Here is a 20,447-nt window from a genome sequence, read left to right as displayed (position 1 = left end):
TACAGGGGCGTCATGCATCCCCAAACTCTGAGGGGGCACGAAGTAAGTGAGGATGTCAGATGATGGGGGTGGGAGTGGAGGGGGTTAAGTTTGAGAATTTTGCCTTTTTCAAACACCTGAAACAGCTTTTTTCTGCAATCTAAAACCATAATCATTATGCTTAATCCTATGTAAAAAAAATATGCAAATTTTTCTGCATATCTAAGCATATCTCTTTAGCTATCTGTATCCTGTTGACAGGTGTTTTTTTTAAGAAACTAAATATGCTTCTCTGCATCTCTACTAAAATCTGTGTAAAAGATTGAAAGGAATGTGTCTTATTCAGTATATTTAGTTATTGCTTGCTTTTCTAAAGTATACCAAACTTTTCAACAGACATGCGAGTTAAAATAGTTAGACTAGCAAGCTGATCTAACTTGATTGATTGCCTGAAAGGGCTTATTGGTAGCTAGATATGAGGTTAGGAGATTGGGAACCTATCTGCGCTAGCTAAAGCCAACTTCATAAAATTGCTAAGTGGCTAGTAGTATTACAGCAAATTTTGTTTATTTTTTCAAAATGTTTCTTAACAGGACAAATCTGAGGGGGCATGTGCCCCTGTGCCCCCTATGGGCATGACGCCACTGATTACTCAGTATAATCTGTAGCTTTTAAAACAAAGAAATTCCCATAAACTGCTGCTTGCTGCGTTTTCCATTGAAACCTCCCCTGCAGAGTACTAATGCAGCGTGACAGCCCAGAGGTTGTTTGCTCGGCCAAAACAACAGGATCTCATCATAGTAAAAGGTCCCATTTATCAGTAGGCCTTTACCACATCCTAGAGTTCTAATCTACAGCAGAAAGTATCACCTATATCAGATCACACTGAGCACTCTGTATCGTATACATCTCTGTACTGTATTCCTACATTGAAAAGGGAAAAACAAGCATAGAAAAAAAACACTGTTTCTAATTACTCTTTGTCTATACTTCCAATGTGTTTATCTTGTGAAATGTCTTGGGGGGCAAATCAGCTCCTTGTGTAACCTTGAGGTAAATGCAGTGGTCCCAGCTGAGACCAGAAGTAGCCCTCATGGTTGCAATACCATACTGTGCAAGACAGTACTCCCCTGGAACACTGGACAACAACACCACATACTGTAGAATCACTATCACTAAATCATTTCTGTTGTTTTGAGATTAAAATGGAACTGATGACCGTGATAGGAAAAAAATCAAAAGGCACTCGCACATCTGAGCTAACTTTTTTGCAGGTGTATAGTAACAAATCAAATCAAACTTTATTTGTCACATGTGCCGAATACAACAAGTTTAGACCTTACAGTGAAATGCTTACTTACAAGCCCTTAATAGTTGAATTAGATACAAAATAATAAGATAAAGCTCTGACAAAGGCCTTGAGGTCGATACGTAAAGCTTTTTAAAGAGCAGTGATACTATCAAGAGCAGTATGCGTGTTTCTTCTTTTCTCATGACCCGTAATAAGGACATGTAAGCTCATATTTAGTTTAGAGTGATCAACACAATGTTCAGAGTTTCACTAGACTTGATGCTGAATGTTATGGATGAGAGAGATTACGGAAGGTCCAGGTACAAGCACTGAGGACACACTGATTACTCACTGTTGCACTGTATTGATGACATTCTGTGGACACTGTTCGATAATCTAATCAGTTCACAACTGCTCAGAGAAGGCCGGTTTGACATGTTCTATCCTTCTGTGCTGGATGGTCTCCCTTTTGCAACTTGTAATACACTGGATTGATTTTTGACTGACTTACGACTGCTCTCCTTTTTATTCAACTGTATAGTCCTATTACAATGACAATTTTTTTTAAATTACATTTGATATCATAGAAAATGTTCCATCAATCAAACATTGTGTTTTGTCCCTGCAATCTCCCCTACGGTCTCTCTAACGCAGCTTCTACAACTCAATCTCATACCATACTCTAGAACCTTCCTGGTAGGTAGGTACCCTCCACTAAGTTGAATAAAACATTTTTTATAGGCAAGTCAGTTAAGAACAAATTCTTATTTACAATGATGGCCTACCAGGGAACAGTGCTTTGTTCAGGGGCAGAACAACAGATTTTACCTTGTCAGCTCAGGGATCCAATCCAGCAACCTTCCAGTTACTGGCCCAACGCTTAACCACTGGGCTACCTGCCACCCCAAGAACATCCTACACAACTCTGCTGTCCCACTGATGTCACACTGTGACTTTTCTTATACCCTTCAACAAACATCCAGTCCTTTCTGTGAATACAGGAAATGCAGATGGACTTCCAGCCGTGTCCTGTCTTGTTAGGATGACATCACTGGGTGTCTTCTATTCTCAGGCTAGTTAGTGACAGGAAGAAGACATAGTGCATGATGATAGCAAGGCCTGAGTGGTCTTGCGTAAGGCGTCCTTCTGAAATAGTCCATTAAGTTAAGTGTTTACACATTAGAATGATTCAAACAGGCATGCTTTTGGCTCCCTACCCTATTACACACATGGACACTAAAAAAGAGATGATATGGAAGTGAAGCAAAGGGATGGTGAAAAAAATATTAAAAGGCTGAATGTTTTGACAACAGATATATTTTATGACCGTCTTTTGTCTTTGTTTAAACTTTTCCTGTGTTTGTGGGCACAGGCGTTGGTGGTAGGGGTGTTTAAGATACACACAGCTGTTCTATAGCTTTGCTTCCTCACTTTAGCCGCCTCTGCTGCCTACTATGCTCACAAAGAACACATGAGAAGTGCTTCAACCAAACTGATAGTCTTAACCACCAACTCACAATCAGCCTGCACCCCCTCCCATTCTCTTCTCAGGAAGTTCAAGGATTCATCATGCTATAAAAAACCTTAGCTTGCTCATAACAAAATGATGTGCTCTGTCAAATATGGTAAGATGATATCCAGACTAGAAGAGTGTTGTAAAATATTTGTATTATTCATCTGTGACTCTTCATGGGAAAGTCACACAAGCCAAACATTACCAGATTCATACTGAGTTAGAATAATGTGTTTTTGTGATTTGAAAGAAGGGCAAAATATTGTATTTCCTAATGAAACTTATTTTGTGTTCGAGTGGCATCCTTTGGAGCAGTGGTTCGCAACCTTTTGGGTTACTGTACCACCAACTGAATTTTGCTCTGCCCGGAGTCCCCCTGAAGTACACCGTCATGTGCACTTAATCAGTAAGCCTATCGTCTCATGAGTTTTCTCATGTACCCCCTGTGGATAGGCCAAGTACCCCTCGTTGGTAAACACTGCTTTAGAGCATCCTTTGGTCCTCATCATAATGAGAAGAATGAGGAGACACAGCACCATGTGGCAAAGTTGACAAATGGCACGATGGCACAGAAACTAAACACATCCTCTCTGAAGTTTACAATTCCTGAGAAAGGGCTTATGAGTCGTAATGACAGCCGGGGAACCAGGATTGACCCAATAACTGGAAATGAATCTACTCTGGATCTCAAATTCAATGGCAGGCAGATGTAACTGGGAGGTTTTGAAGGAATCTACAGTTGTGGCCAAAAGTTTTGAGAATGACACAAATATTAATTTTCACAAAGTCTGCTGCCTCAGTTTGTATGATGGCAATTTGCATATACTCCAGAATGTTATGAAGAGTGATCAGATGAATTGCAATTAATTGCAGAGTCCCTCTTCGCCATGCAAATGAACTGAATCCCCAAAAAACATTTCCACTGCATTTCAGCCCTGCCACAAAAGGACCAGCTGACATCATCTCGTCAACACAGGTGTGAGTGTTGACGAGGACAAGGCTGGAGATCACTCTGTCATGCTGCTTGAGTTCAAATAACAGACTGGAAGCTTCAAAAGGAGGGTTGTGATTGGAATCATTGTTCTTCCTCTGTCAACCACGGTTACCTGCAAGGAAACACGTGTCACGGTTGTCGTAAGAACGGGACCAAGGTGCAGCATGTGTAGAGTTCCACATCTTTATTCCAAAGTGAAACTTCAAGCAAAAACAAATAAATCAAATAAACGAACAACTAAACTTGACTACGTGGTGCACAGGCACAAACACAAAACAATATCCCACAAACACAGGTGGGAAAAATAGCTACTTAAATATGATCCCCAATTAGAGACAACGATTACCAGCTGCCTCTAATTGGGAATCATACAAAAACACCAACATAGAAAATATAAACTACAACACAACATAGAAATATTAAACTAGACAACCCCCTAGTCATGCCCTGACCTACTACACCATAAAGAAACAAGGGCTCTCTATGGTCAGGGCGTGACAACACGTGCCGTCATTATTGTTTTGCACAAAAAGGGCTTCACAGGCAAGATATTGCTGCCAGTAAGATTGCACCTAAATCAACCATTTATCAGATAATCAAGAACTTCAAGGAGAGCAGTTCAATTGTTGTGAAGAAGACTTCAGGGCGCCCAAGAAAATCCAGCAAGCGCCAGGACTGTCTCCTAAAGTTGATTCAGCTGCGGGATCGGGGCACCACCAGTACAGAGCTTGCTCAGGAATGGCAGCAGGCAGGTGTGAGTGCATCTGCACGCACAGTGAGGCAGACTTTTGGAGGAAGGTCTGGTGTCAAGAAGGGCAGCAAAGAAGCCACTTCTCTCTAGGAAAAACATCAGGGACAGACTGATATTCTGCAAAAGGTACAGGGATTGGACTGCTGAGGACTGGGGTAAAGTCATTTTCTCTGATGAATCCCCTTTCTGATTGTTTGGGGCATCTGGAAAAAAAAGCTTGTCCGGAGAAGACAAGGTGAGCGCTACCATCAGTCCTGTGTCATGCCAACGGTAAAGCATCCTGAGACCATTCATGTGTGGGGTTGCTTCTCAGCCAAGGGAGTGGGCTCACTCACAATTTTGCCTAAGAACACCGCCATGAATAAATAATGGTACCAACACATCCTCCGAGAGCAACTTCTCCCAACCATCCAGGAACAGTTTGGTGATGAACAATGCCTTTTCCAGCATGATGGAGCACCTTGCCATAAGCCAAAAGTGATAACTAAGTAGCTCGGGGAACAAAACATAGATATTTTGGGTCCATGGCCAGGAAACTCCCCAGACCTTAATCCCATTGAGAACTTGTGGTCAATCCTCAAGAGGCAGGTGGACAAACAAAAACCCACATATTCTGACAAACTCCAAGCATTAATTATGCAAGAATGGGCTGCCATCAGTCAGGATGTGGCCCAGAAGTTAATTGACAGCATGCCAGGGCGGATTTCAGAGGTCTTGAAAAAGAACGGTCAACACTGCAAATATTGACTCTTTGCATTAACTTCATGTAATTGTCAATAAAAGCTTTTGACACTTATGAAATGCTTGTAATTATACTTCAGTATTCCATAGTAACATCTGACAAAAATATCTAAAGACACTGAAGCAGCAAACTTTGTGGAAATTAATATTTATGTCATTCTCAAAACTTTTGGCCACGACTGTACAGTGGGTAGTGATCACTATCATCCTATCATGAGGGAGGAAGAATCAGTAGGAGATGGATATTTGGGAAAGTGGAGTGGTGTCAGTTTCAGGAGTTGAGTGAACAGGAGTTGTCCCAGGTAGATCTTCATTCAGATATAGAAACAGTCAATGAGGGAATAAGAGGAGCAATAGTAGGGGCCTCAAGGCAGGTGATTCCTATGGGTACAGGGGGAAGAAAGAGTAACACAGTCCCCTGGTAGAGTGAAGGGTGTAGAGAAGCAGTGAAGAGTAGGAACAGCGCTTTCAGAATGTTGAAAAGGTCCCATAATTACCAGCACCTGATTCAGTGTAAACAAGCACAAGCAGTAGAAGGATGAGTGGGGTCAGAAGAGATTGGGATCTCCCTGTGCTGAAAAGTGGGGGGATTGTTGCAGTGAGAGATATGGAGAAGGCAGAGATGTTAGCCCAGGTATTTGTGAAGGTGCACAGCTCAAATAATCTGACAGAAGAGGGGCAGCGTGGGGGGGAGAGACAGGGTCAGAGAAGAACATGTGGGGTTCCTGGATCAGAAAGAGATGGTGGGGGATACATTGAATGGCCCTTTTACGTTGGCTGAGATGAAGAGTGCATTAGCTAAAGCTGGGGTAACATCTCCTGGGAAGGATGAGATGTGTTACATTATGATTGCTCATCTCAGTGACACTGCAATGGGGAATGTATTGGGCCTTTATAATAAGGTGAGGCAGAAAGTGAAACTGCCTGGAAGTTGGAAGCAGGCAGTAGTTGTGCCAATACAGAAACCTGGGAAAGACCCTACAAGTCCTTCAAGCTATAGGCCGATAGCGTTGACATCTCACGTATGTAAACTTATCGAAAGGATGATAACGGAAAGGCTGACTTACTTTCTGGAGAGTAGAGGACTAATGTCACCAGATCAGAGTGGGTTCAGGAAACATTTACATTTTTTACATTTTAGTCATTTAGCAGACACTCTTATCCAGAGCAACTTACAGTAGTGAATGCATACATTTCATACTTTTTTTTTTGGTACTGGTCCCCCATGGGAATCAAAACCACAACCCTGGTGTTGCAAACACCATGCTCTACCAACTGAGCCACACAGCACTACCAACTGAGCCACACGGCCACAAGGCAGGGGAACAATGGATCGTGTACTGTGCCTTAAGTCAGTCATACGGAAGATATAGGCAAATAAGGAGATGGTGGTAGCTGTTTTCTTTGATGTAGAGAAGGCTTATGATATGACGTGGAACGAAGGCCTACTTATCAACCTGGATAACATGGGGGTTGGAGGAAGGGTTTTTAACTGGATAAAGGATTTTATTTTTGGTCGATCAATACAAGTGAGGGTGGGGAGCTCTATGTTAGAAAGCTATGAGGTGGATAATGGTATCCCCCAGGGAAGTGTCATTAGTCCTTTGTTGTTCTCCATTATGATTGACAATGTATTCTCTCAGGTGAGACCTGATATTGGGAGGTCATTGTTTGCGGATGATGGAGTGCTGTGGAAGAGAGGGAGAAATATTACCCATACAGCCAGAAGATTTCAAGAAGCGATTAGGGAAGTAGAGCAGTGGTCCCTCAGGTGGGGCTTCAAGTTTGCAGTTGAGAAAACACAGACTGTGTTTTTTCTAGAAGGAAGTTTCGGGAGGAAATATACCTGAAACTGTATGGAAGGAATCTGGAGAGGGTGGGAGGGGTTTAGGTTCCTGGGGGTCTGGTTTGACACTCGAATGACATGGGCGGAGCATATTAACAGAGTAGTTGTCAAAGGAAGGGAAATATTGGATGTGATGCGTTGCTTGTCAGGAATGGAGAGGGGGTAGATAGAATGGCGTTTAAAATGATATATATAGAGCTGTTAAAGTCATCAGTGGATTATGGAAGTATAGCATATGGATCATAAAGTTAGACGTTATCCAGTCCCAAGCCCTAAGAATATGTTGTGGAGTACTCAGGACCTCCCGGTGGCAGCGATGCGGGTAGTGTTGGGAGAGATGCCGGTAAAGTTAAGAAGACAACAGCTAGCCATGACATTATGGGTAAATCTACAAGGACATAAGGTTACACATCCGACAAAAAGGTGCTCCTTGAGTGTTGGGAACATGGACAAAATCTGAATACAAGCTTTGGGTGGATAGGCAATTGCATGGCGAGAGAGATGGGGTTGTTTGGGAGGGAGTTTAGTCCCTTTGTGCTTCTTCCTGCTGTCCCACTTTGGTTTCTCCCTCAACCACTGATAGATCTATGGTTGCTTGAGAGGGTAAGGGATGTTGAGGAAGGAGTAGATTCAGTTGTATGTGAACATTTAAGAACACAATACTATGTTTTCTGTAATATACTCACAGATGGATCTAAGGATCTAAATCTCTCTCGTCATTACTCAATGCCTAGGTTTACCTCCAATGTAATCACATCCTACCATACCTCTGTCTGTACATTATGCCTTGAATCTATTCTATCGCGCCAAGAATCCTGCTCCTTTTACTCTCTGATCTGAACGCACTAGACGACCAGTCCTGATAGCCTTTAGCCGTGCCCTTATCCTACTCCTCCTCTGTTCCGCTGGTGATCTAGAGGTTAATCCAGGCCCTGCAGCGCCTAGCTCCACTCCTACTCCCCAGATGCTCTCATTTGTTGACTTCTGTAACCGTAAAAGCCTTGGTTTCATGCATGTTAACATAAGAAGCCTCCTCCCTAAGTTTGTTTTATTCACTGCTTTAGCACACTCTGCCAACCCTGATGTCCTAGCCGTGTCTGAATCCTGGCTTAGGAAGGCCACCAAAACCCCTGAAATTTCCATCCCTAACTCAAACATTTTCCGACAAGATAGAACTGCCAAAGGGGGCGGTGTTGCAATCTACTGCAGAGATAGCCTGCAGAGTTCTGTCTTACTATCCAGATCTGTACCCAAACAATTCGAGCTTCTACTTTTAAAAATCCACCTTTCCAGAAACAAGTCTCTCACTGTTGCCGCTTGCTATAGACCACCCTCTGCCCCCAGCTGTGCCCTGGACACCATATGTGAATTGATTGCCCCCCATCTATCTTCAGAGCTAGTGCTGCTAGGTGACCTAAACTGGGACATGCTTAACACCCCGGCCATCCTACAATCTAAGCTTGATGCCCTCAATCTCACACAAATTATCAATGAACCCACCAGGTACAACCCCAAATCCGTAAACACGGGCACCCTCATAGATATCATCCTAACCAACTTGCCCTCCAAATACACCTCTGCTGTTTTCAACCAAGATCTCAGTGACCACTGCCTCATTGCCTGCATCCGTAATGGGTCTGCGGTCAAACGACCACCCCTCATCACTGTCAAACGCTCCCTAAAACACTTCAGCGAGCAGGCCCGGGTATCCTTGAAGGATATTGACCTCATCCCGTCAATAGAGGATGCCTGGTTATTGTTTAAAACTGCCTTCCTCACAATCTTAAATAAGCATGCCCCATTCCAAAAATGTAGAACCAAGAACAGATATAGCCCTTGGTTTTCTCCAGACCTGACTGCCCTTGACCAGCACAAAAACATCCTGTGGCATTCTGCATTAGCATCGATTAGCCCCCGTGATATGCAACTTTTCAGGGAAGTTAGGAACCAATATACACAGGCAGTTAGGAAAGCAAAGGCTAGCTTTTTCAAGCAGAAATATGCATCCTGTAGCACAAACTCAAAAAAGTTCTGGGACACTGTAAAGTCCATGGAGAATAAGAGCACTTCCTCCCAGCTGCCCACTGCACTGAGGCTAGGAAACACTGTCACCACGGATAAATCGACTATAATTGAGAATTTCAATAAGCATTTTTCTACGGCTGGCCATGCTTTCACCTGGCTACCCCTATCCCGATCAACAGCCCTCCACCCCCCACAGCAACTCGCCCAAGCCTCCCCCACTTCTCCTTCACCAAAATCCAGATAGCTGATGTTCTGAAAGAGCTACAAAATCTGAACCCCTACAAATCAGCCGGGCTAGACAATCTGGGCCCTCTCTAAAATTATCTGCCGAAATAGTTGCAACCCCTATTACTAGCCTGTTCAACCTCTCTTTCATATCGTATGAGATTGTCATAGATTGGAAAGCTGCCACAGTCATCCCCCTCTTCAAAGGGGGAGACACTCTAGACCCAAATTGCTACAGACCTATATCTATTCTACCCTGCCTTTCTAAAGTCTTCGAAAGCCAAGTTAACAAATTACCGACCATTTCAAATCCCACCGTACCTTCTCAGCTATGCAATCTGGTTTCAGAGCTGGTCATGGGTGCACCTCAGCCATGCTCAAGGTACTAAACGATATCATAACCGCCATCGATAAAATATATTACTGTGCAGCCGTATTCATCGACCTGGCGAAGGCTTTCGACTCTGTCAATCACAACATTCTTATTGGCAGACTCAACAGACTTGGTTTCTCAAATGATTGCCTCACCTGGTTCACCAACTACTTCTCTGATAGAGTTCAGTGTGTCAAATCAGAGGGCCTGTTGTCCGGACCTCTGGCAGCCTCTATGGGGGTGCCACAGGGTTCAATTCTCGGGCCGACTCTCTTCTCTGTATACATCAATGATGTCGCTCTTGCTGCTGGTGATTCTTTGATCCACCTCTACGCAGACGACACCATTCTGTATTCCTCTGGCCCTTCTTTGGACACTGTGTTAACTAACCTCCAGACGAGCTTCAATGTCATACAACTCTCCTTCTGTGGCCTCCAACTGCTCTTAAATGCAAGTAAAACTAAATGCATGCTCTTCAACCGATCACTGCCCGCACCTGCCCGCCCGTCCAGCATCACTAATCTGGACGGTTCTGACTTAGAATATGTGGACAACTACAAATACCTAGGTCTCTGGTTAGACGTAAACTCTCCGTCCAGATTCACATTAAACATCTCCAATCCAAAATTAAATCTAGAATTGGCTTCCTATTTCGCAGCAAAGCATCCTTCACTCATGCTGCCAAACATACCCTCGTAAAACTGACTATCCTACAGATCCTTGACTTCGGCGATGTCATTTACAAAATAGCCTCCAACACTCTACTCAACAAATTGGATGCAGTCTATCACAGTGCCATCCGTTTTGTCACCAAAGCCCCATATACTACCCACCACTGCGACTGTACGCTCTTGTTGGCTGGCCCTCGCTTCATACTCGACTCCAAACCCACTGGCTCCAGGTCATCTACAAGTCTCTGCTAGGTAAAACCCCGCCTTATCTCAGTTCACTGGTCACCATAGCAGCACCCACTCGTAGCATGCGCTCCAGCAGGTATATCTCACTGGTCGCCCCCAAAGCCAATTCTTCCTTTGGTCACCTTTCCTTCCAGTTCTCTGCTGCCAATGACTGGAACGTTCTGCAAAAATCACTAAAGCTGGAGACTCGTACCTCCCTCACTAGCACCAGCTGTCAGAGCAGCTCACAGATCACTGCACCTGTACATAGCCCATCTGTAAATAGCCCATCCAATCTACCTCATCCCCATACTGTATTTATTTATTTATCTTGCTCCTTTGCACCCCAGAATCTCTACTTGCACATTCATCTTCCGCACATTCTACCATTCCAGTGTTTAATTGCTATATTGTAATTACTTCTTCACCATGGCCTATTTATTGCCTTACCTCCCTTATCCTACCTCATTTGCACATGCTGTAATTATACTTTTCTACTGTATTATTGATTGTATGTTTGTTTATTCCATCTGTAACTCTGTGTTGTTGTATGTGTCGATCTGTTTTGCTTTATCTTGGCCAGGTCGCAGTTGCAAATGAGAACTTGTTCTCAACTAGCCTAGCTGGTTAAATAAAGGTGAAATAAATAAATAAAAATAATAACGAAAAGTACCCCAAAACAGAGAGGACAGGAGCAGCTATTAGTGTTCCTGAGTTTAAGGTGGCAGTGACAAAAAGAGCAACGGATAATTTATCTGTTTACACAATGGAGTTGTTGGCCATACTATTGGCTGCAGTGTGTGTGGAGGAGGTGAGGCCAGACAGGGTAGTCATCTGCTCTGACTTCTGTGCAGCACTGATTCATTTGTACAGCTTACATTCATTTGTGTCACAGAGCAGACAGGATGTATTGTATGAGGTTTTGCAGTGCTTGTATAGGGTGAAACAGATGGGGGTATTTGTAATGTTCCTCTGGGTACCAGCTCATGTGGGAGTAGAGGGGAATGAGGAAGTGGATATTATTGCCAAGCAGGCTCTTAAACATCCTAATGTTGAGTTGGAATTGTCCATCAGTAAAACAGAAGCCAAGGGATTAATAAGAACAGTGGTTAAAAATAAGTGGCAAGAGTTGTGGAACAGGGAGAGTAAGGGAAGACACCTGTATACGATCCAGGAAAAGGTGGGGGCAGAGAGGTCCTTAGGCCGAGAGAGAAGGGAGGAAAGTGTAGTCACAAGGCTGAGACTGGGACACAGAAGGCCACTGTCTCTGGTTCAAACTCCAGTCCAGTTGGAGGCGGTAATGCACCTTAAAGTTGGTTGCCAACCGCCATATAACATCCACAGAAGAAGAAGTAGTTTACAATTCCCATAATTCATAGAGGCAAAATGGCTGACACCAGAGAAAAGGGACTTCAAGATTACAGAAAAAGATTACTTGAACATAAAGAGATTGATGGACGTTTAAAAGAGTGTAAGTGATATATTAGCTTGCCTTTGTCAATATTTCAAAATAATACACATAAAAGGGGTTATCTAACTAAAATAACCAACATTACCGGTTAGCGGCTAACTCGCTTTGTCATGCAGTAGAATCGGCTATAGAAATGAATGGTCATGACAACCGGCTAACGCGTTAGCAAAATGCTAGCTACCAAAACAGCTGCAGTTAACCGTATATTGAAGTGTATTCGCTGTGCTTAGCAAGCTATTTAACCAGCTATTTGCCAAGACCGCTAGCTAACAATAGTAGTTAGAATTTAACTTGAACATTAAAACAATAACAAATGATCAGCTAACGTTAGCTAACTAGTTAGAATAAAGCTAGCTAGTTAGCTAACAGAGCACAGCCCTATCTTCTAGCTAAAGTTAACTAGCTTGCTAACGTTACATAGCTTGATTTCATACTTGTATCCTGTGTTTTCAGTGAGGGAACAGCTCAAGGAACAGACAAAACAATATGAAAAATCTGAAAATGACCTGAAGGCCTTACAAAGTGTTGGTCAGGTAAAATTGTGTATTCACACAACATGATTTATTGATCGGCAATAGTGTACTAAAATTGTCTCCGTATCATAAAGAATGGATTTTAACTGCAACTTCTTGTAATACTTATGCAGATTGTTGGTGAAGTGCTCAAACAGCTGACAGAGGAGAAATGTAAGTTGTAACATTGCAATCTTCCTCTGAATCATTATATATGTCTGACCCTTCGGCATTACATATTATGTCATGTTCATTCTCTTCCTGTCTTCAGTCATTGTCAAGGCAACCAATGGACCTCGCTATGTTGTTGGCTGCCGCAGACAAGTAAGTCTTGAGCCATGACGCACCCTCGTATCATCCGCATTTATTTACTTTCAGTGAGTGTCAGTGTCACCTCTCCATGATTGTAATGGAGCTCATCTATCTGTCATTTTCACACAGCTGGATAAATCCCAGCTCAAACCAGGCACAAGAGTGGCCCTGGACATGACCACCCTCACCATTATGAGGTAGGCACTGTACACGCACGCATACATACACACACACAGCTATTGAGCAACTGTCAATTCAGTCTACTGAAAGAAAATGTTCCAAGTAAAAGGTATGTCAGCCTTAAATGTTGCTGGTGATGTCCCTTCCCCACCTCAGATATCTGCCCAGAGAGGTGGACCCCTTGGTGTACAACATGTCCCATGAAGACCCAGGCAGCATCTCCTACTCAGAGATCGGGGGCTTGGCCGAGCAGATCCGTGAACTGAGAGAGGTAACTTCTAGCACATCCTACTGTACACTTATGATATTCTTAGAAAATGGGGGTACGTGCTTTTCCTGAGCCAGTCAGGTTTTATATATGACCTTCCCCCTGTGTTCCAGGTGATTGAGCTGCCCCTGACCAACCCTGAGCTATTCCTGAGGGTGGGGATTATCCCTCCAAAGGGCTGCCTGCTCTACGGACCTCCAGGTAAGTCACTATCTAGCAGGATTTCACTCTAGACCGAGGCTGAATCTCAAGTGTTTCCTTGATTTCTCATGTTCTTGATTCCTTCACCTACCTCTCAAAACACATTGGATGAGAAGATCTAAGGTCCCGCCCCTCGGACCTTCTCCTCCAATGTGTTTTGAGAAGGAGGTCAAGGAATAAAGGGTGCGGCGAATCACGGAGACTTTTGAGATTCACACTGAATAATGCAAATAAGTTACATCACTGAGGTCCTGAGGGTTTATTCATAGGTTTTCTTTATGCACTTATCTTTTGATTAGGCACCGGAAAGACTCTTCTGGCCAGAGCGGTGGCCAGTCAGATGGACTGTAACTTCCTAAAGGTGACCTGTAGGCTACACTTTGTTTAACTCCACTGGCCTTTCTGACTCTCTTCACCATTCTTTGAGAAACTTGGCTGACACTGTGTCCCCCTGTGTCAGGTTGTGTCCAGCTCCATTGTGGATAAGTACATTGGAGAGAGTGCCAGGCTCATCAGGGAGATGTTCAACTACGCCAGGGACCACCAGCCCTGCATCATCTTTATGGATGAGATAGACGCCATCGGTGAGCATCCAGAGCTGTAGCCTGGCCCCAGATCAGTTTGCACTGTATAGCCAACTGCTATGGTCATTGTCAACCAGTTGGCTATACAGCACAAACAGTTCTGGGACCAGGCTAAGCATTCTGAACCCTGATGCCATATCTATTCCTTCTCCCTTTGCTCAGCATTGTGTGCAGTGTCTGGGAACTGGGAATGTGTTGTAAGTTAAATACTTGTTTTTCTCTCCAAGGTGGCCGAAGGTTCTCAGAGGGCACGTCAGCTGACAGAGAGATCCAGAGGACTCTGATGGAGGTAAAATGAGCGACCATAACACTTAGATATGTTACATAGAATTGATATTGTTCAACAGACGTTGCTTTCTATGAGTGATGGTTCAATAAAACGTTTATTTGGGGAAAGACCTGGTTCTGTGGCTTGGTCCTTACAGTATATATTGTGGAGATGTTGAAGATAAGACAACTCAATGACGTGTAGCTTGCAGTAAGCTTGACTGTCATTTCAATAAGCGAAGGGTATTACTGTAAGGTGTTTAACATTATTAGGATCCATGGCAGATAATCCTCGCTGAATTGGATTTTCACCGTCTTATCTCTGTGTGCACCCAGCTGCTGAACCAAATGGACGGCTTTGACACACTGCACAGAGTCAAGATGATCATGGCCACCAACCGGCCTGACACCCTGGACCCCGCGCTGCTGCGTCCCGGCAGACTGGACCGCAAGATCCGTAGGTTCTTCCTCCTCTCTCTGTCCATCATCACCCAGTCTGCTTCATACTTACTCATCATATTATAATATATGCCATTAAGTAGACTTTTATCCAAAGGGACTTAGTCATGCTTCATACATTTTCCGCATGGGTGCCGCCGGGACGCGAACCCACAATCCTGACGTTGCACGGGCCATGCTGAATCAACTGAGCCATACAGTACCTTATCCCCTTTGGGACGTAGGGTCACAATGATCCCCTCCACTTCCTTCTTTTTACAACCAGGTAGTAACACATGTAAATCTCTATGGTATGAAAAGAGTGACACATGGTTATTTCTACTGTTCCAACAGACGTTGAGCTGCCCAATGAACAGGCCCGTTTGGACATCCTGAAGATCCACTCTGGCCCCATCACCAAACATGGAGAGATAGGTGTGTTGATTTGAACACAGCTGGGACATATTAGGTTGAAGTCATGTACTGTTTCCTTTTAACAGGTGTTGGCTTTTTTTCTTCTCAGATTACGAAGCGATCGTGAAGCTTTCGGATGGCTTCAACGGAGCCGATTTGAGAAACGTCTGCACTGAAGCAGGTAGCTGTCATGACTAACTCGTACATTATCATTCTAGCTTGACAAAAACTGTGATTTTTCTTGAATCCAACCGCGTTTTGATCTCCCTAAGTCTGGTCTCTTTCGGTCTACCAGGTATGTTTGCAATCCGTACCGATCACGAGTACGTCACTCAAGAGGATTTCATGAAGGCGGTTCGCAAGGTGGCCGATTCAAAGAAGCTTGAATCCAAGCTGGACTACAAGCCCATATAAATTTCTATATGTGAACGTGGGGAGGTAGGGGGAGGTTTGCTGTTGGGGCGTTCTCACCAGTAAAACCATTTTTTTTGTTTTGTTTTTTGTTTTCTTCTCACCAGTTTTTTTTTTTGCCAAGTTGTATGATGCAGAAAAGTTTCTTGGGGGAAAAGTGGATTAGGGATCTGTTCTTATCAGAGAACCATTTCTATACAGAGTTGCCAAGACGTGACCTCAGAACAGCTACAGATATGGGACATGCATACATTGTCTCTACCCTCTCGTAGTGTTACATTTCTGCCCAGTATTTAGGATTATATTAACGAGACAATACTGTTGCCATTGAAGCGGCTGTATCTGTAAAAGCATACAAAAGGAGTATGCCATATTAAAAACTTTATCATACTGATCACTGTTATGCTGTTTTTTACCTCGAGAAAGCTGTGATGCCGGGTTTGGCTTCTTTGCCAATTTCCAAAAAATGTAATTAATAATTTCTGTCCCTACAAATGATCAATGCTCAGGAGAAGAAAAATGTAATGTATGGTATATTGATAATAAATAAAATACATCTATACATTACACATAAAACAAATAGAAGGTTTTCCATATCTACATTGTTTACAAACAGTTCAAGGAATAGTTTACACCACAACTATCAACGTGATAAAATAAAATGTATATGCTCACAGCCCTACAACAGTTTGAAATGTCAAATAGATGACTTTGGTGTAAAACCATATCACATCCATTCTATGATAAACACTGATTCCCATGAAACAGTACTATTATATCTGTATTGGACCAGCACCTATAGTGATAATGCTCATGCACATCCTGGCCACCATACAGCTACTCTAATGACATTGACCTGCTACATCACAGCTCATTCTTCCTCCTCCATAGGGGAGTTCTGGAACAGGACAAAAGACTCCAATACGAAAGCTCTGCATATGGGGCAGTGTTGGAAGTGATGGACACAGCCGTCACACACACAGGCGTGCCTGCAGGGTAGCAGAACACGGTTAACAGGTGCATTCTGACACACAACACAGTCTTTGGCTTTTCCCTCTGACCACTCCTCTTCATCTTCCATTCCTGGTGTCTTCTCCTTTTCCTCCTTTCCATGTTCTCTTTCCTGTCGTTCTGTTGGTATCTCTGTGCTAGGGGTGGGGTCAGTCGCCCCTGACAACCCCATGCTCTCAGCTGACATAAAGAGTGACTGGAGGAGGAAACAGACAACAGATACCATTGCATTTACGAGAACATCAACTGCCAGCATCGGACTTGCTCTTAACAGCCAACAATTTATTCCAATATCCACAATAGCATACCACTAAGAAGAAAGCAATGTATTGGCCTGCATTCTAAGTGGAAAGCTAGTATGGATAATGGAACACAATCAAATATCAGAAGAAAGTGATGACAGGCTACTGTAATCTCACTGAGCCCTTGCCCACTCCGTAGAAACATATATTTCTGTTTCAATGGGACTGGATGAATAAATGATGAATAAAGAAACAAAGCTATACCTTTAACTCATACATGTTCCCTTGTGCCGTGAGGAGGTATTGAAACAGGATCCGTGCCGACAGGCTGTATTTATCATCTGGAACATGGACTACGGTGACACTGGCGGCCTGAGAGAGAGGAACCATGAGGGATAATGAGTGTCACATCTAGGACAACACCCACGCAGAGAAGGTACCGTTAAACTTACTGAGCACACCTTATACCGGGGTGTTTATTGTTTTCCTTCATTATGTTCCCCTAACACTACCACCCCTCTCCTAATTGGAGTAAACTAATGGACAACAACATTTAGGCTTCTACTTCCAGCTTACACATGTTCAAGTGTTACCATGACGGTCATACTCACAATGTTGTATGTGTCCCTGGCTTCAGGCTCAGCCAGTGTGAGGAGAGCCACCAGGGGATAACGTTCCCGCGGCAAATGACCAAAATCAGTGATCCTCAGTTCAGCTGGCATTTCACTGTAGTGCTCCTCTCTGTCCTCTCCACTGATACTGAAGCTTTGGTTAAGGGGTGAAATACATGATGAAACTGAACTGAAAGACATTAATCAGCCTTGCATGTACTCCATCCATCCTCAATCTTAGTGTAACATCTAAATATCACAATAATTAAACGTCATGATATATCATAATACATCAATGAAACTTGCGATATATCATAAAGGATAAACACAACATGAGAAAATAATATCTTCTAGAACCTGAATATCAAATCGGACCATCACATGTACAAAACATGTACTAATAATACTAAACTAAGTAAGCAACAATGACACAGATTATCAGATTATAGCCCCTGAGAAGGATACTGGAAACTTTGGCAGTGGTGGTACTGGAAGTGCAGGGCTTCCTGGAACTGTTGTGGTGTGCTGAGCCTGCTGGGGCCGTGTTGGTGGGTCTGTAGCGCCCCCTGGAGGGCATGGACACCACAACCCCAGTAACAGCTCAGCACACAGGGCTCCAGGCAGCATGGATGCAGGGACACACCCTCTGGAAGGAGGAAAATAATGAATGATTCATTGTTGATTGAATGATTAAGGCCCGATGGGGTGTGGTATATGACCAGTATACCACAGCTAAGGGCTGTTCTTAAGTGTGACGCAACAACGAGTATCTGGATACAGCCCTTAGCCATGGTATATTGGTCATATACCACAAACCCCCGAGGTGCCTTAGTGCTATTATAAACTGGTTACCAACGTAATTAGAGAAGAAAAAATTATGTTTTGTAATACTTTGGTATACGGTCTGATATACCACGGCTGTCAGCCAATCAGCATTCAGGGCTCGAACCACCCAATTTATAATGGCATTGCGTCGCACTTAAGAACATCCCTTAGCCGTGGTATATTGGCCATATACCACACCCCCTCGGGCCTTATTGCTCAATTATAAACTGGGTGGTTTGAGCCCTAAATGCTGATTGGCTGACAGCCATGATATAACAGACTGTATATCACAGGTATGACAAAACATATACTTTTACTGATCTAATTTTGTTGGTAACCAGTTTATAATAGCAATAAGGCACCTTTGGGGTTTGTGGTATATGACCAATATACCACGGCTAAGGGCTGTTCTTAGGCCATATACCACACCCCCCGTACCTTATTGCTTTATTATAAACCGGGTGGTTCGAGCCCTGAATGCTGATGGCTGAAAGCCGTGGTCTATCAGACCGTATCCCATGGGTATAACAAAACATTTATTTTTACTGCTCTAATTACGCTGGTAACCAGTTTATAATAGCAATAAGGCACCTCAGGGGTTTGTGATATATGGCCAATATACCATGGCTAAGGGCTGTGTACTAGCACTCCCCGTTGCGTTGTGCCTAAGAACAGCCCTTAGCCGTGGTATATTGTCCATATATCACAAAACTCCGAGGTGCCTTATTGCTATTATAAACTGGCAACAACCATAAATAGTACAGTACAGAAGTATTTTTGTTTCATCCAATCAGCATCCAGGACCCAAACTACCCAGTTTATAATATGCAATAAAATCTACATTTATATATACTTGATGGCGGCACACCTATAACATAGTATGGGGCATAGACCTAATATAACACTATACTATATGGGCCCGTTTCCCCGGAATGTCCATTGAAATAGTTTTTTGGACCTGGAGGGTTAATCTGGGTTCAGGAATCTGGCCCTATGTGTGGTGTTTTGCATTATAACTGTCCTTGTATGCTCTCTTACCAGTAACAGAGGCCACCCCAGAGGTCCCCATCTCCAGGGCAAAGGGGTTGGTCACCTGAACCATCCTCTTCTCTGGGACAGGCAAGACTGACTCAGTCTCATCAGAGCTACGAAGAATCACTGGGACATCGAAACCAAACCTATGGGGGACGAGGTGGAACAGCACAGAACATTTGAATGGAGATATTCCATTATGTTGTGTGTATAAGAAATCAGACGAGATTGTCGAAGTCGCCTACATAACAACTTGACAAATTGATTTTGCACGCAGACCATTTTTTTAAATAAACGTTTATATAATCCCATTTCTGGGGATGATATATATAAAAAAAAGAACGCTCTCCAATAGCCAACCTTATGAAAAGTATGACAATTTGTGTATAACATTATAAATTATTTACAAAATTCTGCCAACCACTTTAATGTTATAATAAAACGAGTAGACAACAGTGCAGAAAAGTGAACATTGCAGTTCACTTCAGAGGCTATGCCACTATGTTCCATTTCCGCAGGCCCACGTTCATCCAACGCTACGTTTCATTTTCTCGCGTGCCGAACATTGCGTCACTGTATTTTTGTCACGTGAGGTGTCAATGTAGCAATAATGGTGTGCTGTCAAACGATCAACGTCTTTTCCCATCTTTATTACAGCGAAAGAGAGGAGGAATTGGACTTTACTGAACAGAATATAAACATGACTGACTTCTAAATGTCGGCACAGATATGACAGATAGCTAGCAACGTTATGTGTAGGCTAAAATAAGCCCTTAATTTAATAACCATAGCCTAATGTTGTTGTCAAGGCAATTTGATAAACCTACCAGCCGAGGACCATGGCGGCGGTAACAACGAAACATAATGATATGACACTAATGTAAAATAAAGGAGAATATTCATACAACATAACTAAAAACACGGCTGCCATTTTTAATCTGGCTAACGATAAATAAACCGATTTATGATCAAACCCGTGGATAAAAAATACATTCGTATCCTCCATAGCAGGCACTTCCGTCACTACGGTGTCC

General features: G+C 43.2%; 2 protein-coding genes across 2 annotated transcripts; one reads left to right on the top strand and one right to left on the bottom strand.

Moving 5' to 3' along the window:
• Window positions 1-11,946: 11,946 nt before the first annotated feature.
• On the top strand, window positions 11,947-16,086 carry LOC106608168 (26S proteasome regulatory subunit 10B). Its single transcript, XM_014205950.3, has 14 exons — window positions 11,947-12,105; window positions 12,559-12,638; window positions 12,752-12,791; window positions 12,889-12,941; window positions 13,059-13,126; window positions 13,266-13,380; window positions 13,491-13,578; window positions 13,878-13,939; window positions 14,039-14,162; window positions 14,390-14,451; window positions 14,766-14,886; window positions 15,222-15,302; window positions 15,391-15,462; window positions 15,577-16,086. The coding sequence occupies exons 1-14, from the start codon at window positions 12,021-12,023 to the stop codon at window positions 15,693-15,695; spliced, it is 1,170 nt and encodes a 389-aa protein (XP_014061425.1). The 5' UTR covers window positions 11,947-12,020; the 3' UTR covers window positions 15,696-16,086.
• Window positions 16,087-16,212: 126 nt separating this feature from the next.
• LOC106608169 (cell growth regulator with RING finger domain protein 1) lies at window positions 16,213-20,443 on the bottom strand. Its single transcript, XM_014205951.3, has 6 exons — window positions 20,241-20,443; window positions 19,420-19,559; window positions 18,022-18,202; window positions 17,557-17,704; window positions 17,210-17,317; window positions 16,213-16,899 (listed from the first exon to the last, which is right to left on the bottom strand). The coding sequence occupies exons 1-6, from the start codon at window positions 20,417-20,419 to the stop codon at window positions 16,564-16,566; spliced, it is 1,092 nt and encodes a 363-aa protein (XP_014061426.3). The 5' UTR covers window positions 20,420-20,443; the 3' UTR covers window positions 16,213-16,563.
• Window positions 20,444-20,447: the final 4 nt, after the last annotated feature.

Source organism: Salmo salar, chromosome 06 (assembly GCF_965601325.2).
Source record: "Salmo salar chromosome 06, fSalSal1, whole genome shotgun sequence".
Taxonomy (NCBI): domain Eukaryota; kingdom Metazoa; phylum Chordata; class Actinopteri; order Salmoniformes; family Salmonidae; genus Salmo; species Salmo salar.
Note: the sequence above shows the minus strand (reverse complement) of the source record. Positions and strands in the feature narration are given on the sequence as shown.